General features: G+C 41.2%; 5 protein-coding genes across 5 annotated transcripts in view; 1 reads left to right on the top strand and 4 right to left on the bottom strand.

The window, feature by feature from the left end:
* Positions 1 to 7,298, top strand: part of LOC141330785 (uncharacterized) — a 48,903-nt gene that overhangs the window by 35,424 nt on the left and 6,181 nt on the right. The window lies entirely within an intron of this gene.
* LOC141332299 (histone H2B-like) lies at positions 1,052 to 1,437 on the bottom strand. Its single transcript, XM_073837431.1, has one exon. The coding sequence runs from the start codon at positions 1,435 to 1,437 to the stop codon at positions 1,063 to 1,065; it is 375 nt and encodes a 124-aa protein (XP_073693532.1). The 3' UTR covers positions 1,052 to 1,062.
* Positions 3,041 to 3,744, bottom strand: LOC141330788 (histone H3-like). Its single transcript, XM_073835551.1, has one exon. It carries the CDS (start codon positions 3,739 to 3,741, stop codon positions 3,331 to 3,333), a length of 411 nt encoding a protein of 136 aa, XP_073691652.1. The 5' UTR covers positions 3,742 to 3,744; the 3' UTR covers positions 3,041 to 3,330.
* On the bottom strand, positions 4,597 to 4,983 carry LOC141330791 (histone H2A). The gene has a single exon (XM_073835554.1). The coding sequence runs from the start codon at positions 4,981 to 4,983 to the stop codon at positions 4,597 to 4,599; it is 387 nt and encodes a 128-aa protein (XP_073691655.1).
* On the bottom strand, positions 5,519 to 6,151 carry LOC141330786 (histone H1-like). Its single transcript, XM_073835549.1, has one exon. It carries the CDS (start codon positions 6,149 to 6,151, stop codon positions 5,519 to 5,521), a length of 633 nt encoding a protein of 210 aa, XP_073691650.1.

Here is a 7,298-nt window from a genome sequence, read left to right as displayed (position 1 = left end):
TGTACAGAGTGAAATATTTACATAAAGATAGGGACATAATTAATTTAACCAATGTAGTTCCACCAGTCACAATAGTGACCGGTTTTTATTTATAAAGCTCTAAACACCTTACTGAATATTTTAGTACACATCCTGCAAATATGGACCAAACTATAGGGTCTCAATTAATGTGCAGTTTCACATGGTTAGTGCAAACTGTCACGTCACCAGAGCAGTTTAATTCCTGTTTGCACCTTGAGAAGATAATATGGCTGCATCAAAGCTCCAAAATGAAAGGCTAGTTAAGTGTGTTAACATAAAGATATGACAAATGTGATTTTGGTACATAATATCTTTAAGGTGCCTATAACTGTCATAGAATGAGTAAACATGACCGGTGGGATAACTGTGAATTTAGTTATACATATAAATCCAATTGTGGTTGTCAGTGACGACTGCACTAAAATGTTTTAATGACAAAATACTACACTCAATTAAAAATTCAAATGTTACAATGAAGTTACAACATTGAAATTGTAATAATGGTAGCACTAATATACACATTTTTCACAGTTGTATTTCTATTTTTTAGTATTCCTCAGTGTTGTATAAGGTGGATCAAAACCTTTCATCAAATTTGTCCTAAAACCAAAAAGAATACCCATTCTTATCTTAGGACAACTTTTGATTAACTTTTTTGATCCACTTCGAATGTTGACTACTGTATATATATATATATATATATATATATAATTTCTATGACTAGAAATGTTAATTCAGCACACATCTCAACAGTCACAATTGTGACAGACCATAAAAGAATATCCACACTTGATATAACAATGGGACACCATTTGGATATTTCTAACATAAAACAGTAAGAATTTTGACAAAATTGCTTCTCCACATTCATAATCAGCACTAGATAAAGTAAACCATCAAACAGAAATAAACATAGAATGAGGATTCTCATACTTTTAGTTTTGTAGAAACATTAAACATCACAAAACTTATTAGAAACTCTTTTAAGGAGAAGATGGGTGGCTCTTAAAAGAGCCTTTGAGTGTGTGAGTTTGATGAGATCTACTTGGAGCTGGTGTACTTGGTGACGGCCTTGGTGCCCTCAGACACGGCGTGTTTGGCCAGTTCACCGGGCAGCAGCAGACGCACAGCGGTCTGGATCTCTCGTGAAGTGATGGTGGAGCGCTTGTTGTAGTGAGCCAGACGAGACGCTTCTCCACCGATGCGCTCGAAGATGTCATTGACGAAAGAGTTCATGATTCCCATCGCCTTGGAAGAGATACCGGTGTCAGGATGGACCTGCTTCAGGACTTTGTAGACGTAGATGGCGTAACTCTCCTTCCTGGACTTTCTACGCTTCTTTCCTCCTTTCCCGGCGGTCTTAGTGACGGCCTTCTTGGAGCCTTTCTTAGGAGCGGACTTCGCTGGTTCAGGCATGATGCTGCTACGTGGTCAAACACTCACGAGACGATGATTTGAATGTGCGAGACAGAGGTATTCATGCAGTAACCTATGCTAATGCCAAACGGAAAAACTCGCATCTAATTGGACAGACCAACGCATCAAAACTGGACAGAGAGCCAGTCATATGCGGTTGAATTATAGCTCCACCTCTACTCTTTGTTTGAACAACACCCCACCCGATTTAGTTTCCTTTGTTCACTTCCCGCTCTGTTTATTGTAATATTTTGAGAAAATAAGTGATTCTAGCCAACTTGTAATTTAAATCCATTATAGACACATCAAAGACATTTAGGAGGAAAATGACCCAATAAACAATTATTGATTCATGGAACTCTTGCAACGCTGTTTACAGGTTTTTTAAAAGACCGTTTGTGGAAACATGTAACAAAAATGTAAAATGTAAATTTGAGCTGTTTCAGCTGAAAGGAGCTTGCACTGACTGGTCTAAAAATATATCAGTGCCTTGCCTTATGTTTTGTCTCAAGAAGCATGATTTTTTTTTATTTATTGTTATAAGCACGTTCTATAAAAATCACTCAAATGGCCTAATGCTGACTTAGTCTAAAACCTCTGTGAAACCGAGGCATTGCGTAATTCACACACACACACACACACACACACACACACACACACACACACACACACATGTTGGGTTTACATGTTTTATGGGGACATTCCATAGGCATAATGGTTTTTATACTGTACAAACCATACTTTTTATGGCCCTACATCTACCCTACACCTAAACCTAGCCCTCACAGGAGATTGTGCACACTTTTACTTCATCAAAAAAACTCATTGTGCATGATTTATAAGCCTGTTTCCTCATGGGGACCTAAGAAATGTCCCCACAAGGTCAAAATCTACTGGTATTACTATCCTTGTGGGGACATTTGGTCCCCACAACGTGATGAATACCAGGTACACACACACACACACACACACACACACACACACACACACACACACAGACAATACCTTAAACACTGACTGGGGTATTGTCCTTCGTTCAAGAAAAAGAAAGAAAATAGACAGTCTTAATGCACTACTTTAAAGCCTGGTTTCAGAAAAAAAAAAAAATTCCACATTCTTAACACTTTGGCACTGTATGTGATAGGGTGGGAGACTCTGTAAAGAGTCCTTGGATTTGCGGCTTTTTTTTTTTTTTTTATAAAGGCATTTCATCTCTGAAGCCGTACTCATAAACCACGAACAGGAATAATTTGAACCTTTTTGCTTTAGTACTATTTTCATAAACAGCAGATGTTTAAAATGGTTACAAAATTACAATGCAATCTTCAAACTTCGAACAGCAGGTCTAATCAATATGACAGTGTGGTCCTTGAAATTACTAATCAGAACATTGGTCAGCATCTGAGATAAATATTTTAATGTTAACTGTGACTATTATTATTTGATCATCCATCTCAGAAATCCACCAGGGTACCAAAAGACTCGCTGATTCAACTTGAAAACACTTAACACTAATAGTAATGTCACTGCTAAAAGCCGCTACCGAGAACGAACCAAAATTGATTAAACACTTACATGGAACAAAAATACTTTAGGAGTCTGTTTATTGTACTAACTGTACACTGAACATGAAGGAAAAAAAATATATATATATAATAAAAATGAACACTTGCTACTCAAAATAAAATAAATATATATATATAATAAACACTTTCTTGTGATTTTGTTGTGGCATTAGTAAATTTGAGTAACACACAGTGACTTTCAAAGAACCATATTATGGGAACTTAAGTATTGAGCACTGCAAAGAAAATTGTCTAATTTAATGCAGCTGTGGTGGCTCTTAAAAGAGCCTTTGGGGTTTAAAATGGGGCCAAGACGGCGGTCGCGGGTTTAAGCGCGCTCTCCGCGGATACGGCGGGCCAGCTGGATGTCCTTGGGCATGATGGTGACTCTCTTGGCGTGGATGGCGCACAGATTGGTGTCCTCGAACAGGCCGACCAAATAAGCCTCACTGGACTCCTGCAGAGCCATGACAGCGGAACTCTGGAAGCGCAGATCGGTCTTGAAATCCTGAGCGATTTCTCGGACCAGACGCTGGAAAGGTAGTTTGCGGATCAGCAGCTCAGTAGATTTCTGATAACGACGGATCTCTCGGAGAGCCACGGTCCCGGGCCTGTAACGATGGGGCTTTTTGACGCCGCCGGTGGCTGGGGCGCTCTTGCGGGCGGCTTTGGTTGCGAGCTGCTTCCTCGGGGCTTTGCCACCGGTGGATTTACGAGCCGTTTGCTTGGTTCTTGCCATTGCTGCAATATACTTCTTTCTCCGTTCTGCGTACGTGAAAAACACTCCTCTGTGTTAAGCGCCTGCTTTTAAAGCGTCATATGGTCACGCGCTTAAGGCGTCATTAAGGATCAGAGGCTTGTGATTGGCTGACGTGTGACGTCTTCTCATGACTGCTAGCCAATGACTGCGCACCTCCTGTTTTCGAAGGAGGCTGTTTGAGTTTCCCGCTCAAACTGCTTTATTACTTTACTCTTCAAACACACACTCTGCACCAACAGACCCTTTATCAGAATCAGAAATAGCTTTATTCACCAAGTGTGCGCAAACTCACGAGGATTTTTTTTTCTTTGGAGCTCTTGGTTAATACATATCTGACAAAAAAAAAAACATTAACATAAGACATAATAATAATGATGATAATGTGTGTGCTTCTGAAACAGAAGATGTACGGAGTTGTGCATTATTTACTCTATATACAGCTGTACAAAAAATATATGTATCTACATAGTACTTAAGAAAAGCAATAATTAAAGATGGAGAACGAGTTACAGAGCACAAGTAATAACTCATGTGTCAGGCGTCAAAGCTTCAGATGAAATGGAGAAAACGCCTGGATGCTTCAGTGCTTTCACGGGCTTACTCCTTACACAGCTTTGTTCGCTATGAAATACTCCGATTTGGTCACATTGAACATATGTATTCAGTTTTTTTTTTTTTTTAATGTTATTTTCCTCTCTCTTCTGTCCTTTCTTAAATCTGTTCATGCATAGCATGTCTACGGATAAACTCAATACACTAAAATAAATGCACTCTTTTGTAGACAAAATGGGTGGCTCTTAAAAGAGCCTTTGAGTTTCAAAATAAACAAACGGTTTATTTAGTCTTGGCGGGTTTTTCGGTCTTCTTGGGCAGAAGCACAGCCTGGATGTTAGGCAGCACGCCGCCCTGAGCGATGGTCACTCCGCCCAGGAGTTTGTTGAGCTCCTCATCATTGCGCACCGCCAGCTGCAGGTGACGGGGAATGATACGGGTCTTCTTGTTGTCCCTCGCGGCGTTTCCAGCCAACTCCAGGATCTCAGCGGTAAGATACTCGAGCACAGCCGCCAGATAAACGGGAGCACCAGCACCAACGCGCTCAGCGTAGTTCCCTTTACGGAGAAGCCTGTGAACACGACCGACGGGGAACTGCAGCCCTGCCCTGGATGAACGAGTTTTAGCCTTGGCTCTTGCTTTGCCGCCGGTTTTGCCTCTACCGCTCATTGTTCGTTGTTAATTTCTACGTTTGTAATGCAGAAATGATGAATCCATGAGAGCAGCTCTACTGTTTTAAAAGAGCGTGCCAGTCGCCCATTGGTTTAGAGGCTTGTAAGATTTTAAACCAATCAGTGAACTTCCCTCCAACACCGCGATCGCCAAAGCCACACCCCCAGTTGGCGGTCGGATTGTGCAGCATTTTAGACTGAAACAATACATAACAGAAACGGTTAAAAGAAATTGTGACGGGGGGGCTAAAGAAGTTCTCAATAATGATAATACAAAAAAAAAACCTAAAGGCTTTTAACCTAAAGGTCAACGACCCATTAAATATGTTATTGTGGATATATGAAAATAACCGCCTTTTCTAAAACACTTAAACACACCTAAAACATCGTGAGTCGAAGGAAACTCAGATGCACTCGTCTAATGCTTTTCTACAGCAAAAATTAATACTGCAGACTAAATCAAGAGTTGTGCTCTTTTTTGGAGTTTGTGGGTGGCTCTGAAAAGAGCCGTTGGGGAAAAAAGCAATAGATGTTTATTTCTTCTTAGGAGCTGCCTTCTTAGACTTAGCAGCTTTAGGCTTGGTGGTTTTGGGCTTTGCCACCTTGGGTTTGGGTGCCTTTGCCTTTTTGGGGCTCTTTGCTGTTTTCTTGGGCGCTGCTGGCTTCTTGGCCTTCTTAGGGCTCTTCGTCGCCTTCTTAGCGGCAGCAGCGGCGGGTTTCTTGGCCTTCTTGGGCGATTTCTTAGCGGCGGGCTTCTTTGCCGCTGCGCTCTTGGGCTTCTTGGCAGCAGCGGGTTTCTTGGCCGCGGGCTTCTTGGCTTTAGGAGCAGCTTTCTTAGTCGGTTTCTCCTTGGTCTCACTTTGCTTCTTGTTGAGTTTGAAGGAGCCAGAAGCGCCGGTCCCTTTGACCTGCACCAGGGTGCCTTTGGTCACCAGGCTCTTGATGGCGAGCTTGACGCGGGAGTTGTTCTTCTCCACATCGTAGCCGCCGGCGGCGAGAGCTTTCTTCAAGGCGGCGAGGGACACGCCGCTCCTCTCCTTGGATGCGGACACGGCTTTGATGATGAGCTCACCGACGCCTGGACCTGCTTTCTTGGCTTTTGCAGCAGACTTCTTCTTGGGCGCTTTCGCCGGGGCGGCGGCTGCAGCTGGGGCTGTTTCTGCCATCTTTAAGTGAGGACTCGAAGTTTACAGAGCGCTGTCTGGGTTAAGCAATGAGTAGCAGCACAGCGGCGCCGTGCTTTTAATTAGCGCATGAGAACCTTATAGACTCAGCCTATGCAGCTCGGTGCCTGTGCGCCGCCACTAGCTCCTCATGCCTGTGTTTTCTGCTCCTACATTTAGGGCAAAAACTGGAGTCATAAAATAGTTTAGCGCACTAAAAACAAAGTGAACACCACGCAGAGCTTCTTTGCTTTATTTGGAGACTAAAATACGCGACGAGGAAATGTATCTTTCGCCGCCGTCAGATCAAACTCAAGGCGAGCATCAACCACGGAACAAAGCCGCGTGAAAATGTAATGCCTTGTTTTAGTGGAAAAGTTGAGGAAAGACTGAAATCGTCCCATGTGTTTTCAGAAAACAGGTTGGAAGTGATTTTAATGAAATGAGCATTAGTGAGGGTCGAGTGGCCCCTGTCATACATTTGTAGTTTGGGGCAGCCTGAAGCACACGCACGTCCGGATGTACTGAATACCATGCTGAAGTTCTCAGCAGACAGGGTCTGATTCAGACCGTTTGATGTTATTTAATTATTTTTATATTAAGTACAGCAATACATTTTTAATGTTTTGATTAAAATTGTTTAAAATTTGTAAGTAGTAATATACTATAATCATAGTGTTTTGTGATTAATCTATCGCGTTTGTGCATTTATACTAAATGTAGACCACTGTTCTTCTATACAAATACATAGAAATTACGTAGTTAATTTTATACCATTATATTGAGGTGATATAGGCATATGTGCGTGTTTTTACTGGTTATCATGTATGCTACTACCAAAGGTTAATTTTAATATATTTTAAATTATCCATAAAGTTTATAACTCATAATAATAACAATCAGAATAATTAAAGTTCACCATATAAAAATGAGCTTGTTACAATTTTTAAAATGCTATTGTTTTTGTTTTTGTGAGCTATAAATCATGCTAACAGTTTAATATGTTACTAGACATTGCTCTATCCCACTCATTCTATGTTAATGCTATTTATGCAGGTCTTAAAAAAGGTAACAGAACACCTTAAATTGTATTTAAAAAATCCTGCAGGTACCATGTAGGCCTAAATAGTTACAATTATTTCCTTGATAT

The sequence above is a fragment of the Garra rufa genome, chromosome 3, assembly GCF_049309525.1.
Source record: "Garra rufa chromosome 3, GarRuf1.0, whole genome shotgun sequence".
Lineage (NCBI taxonomy): Eukaryota > Metazoa > Chordata > Actinopteri > Cypriniformes > Cyprinidae > Garra > Garra rufa.
Note: the sequence above shows the minus strand (reverse complement) of the source record. Positions and strands in the feature narration are given on the sequence as shown.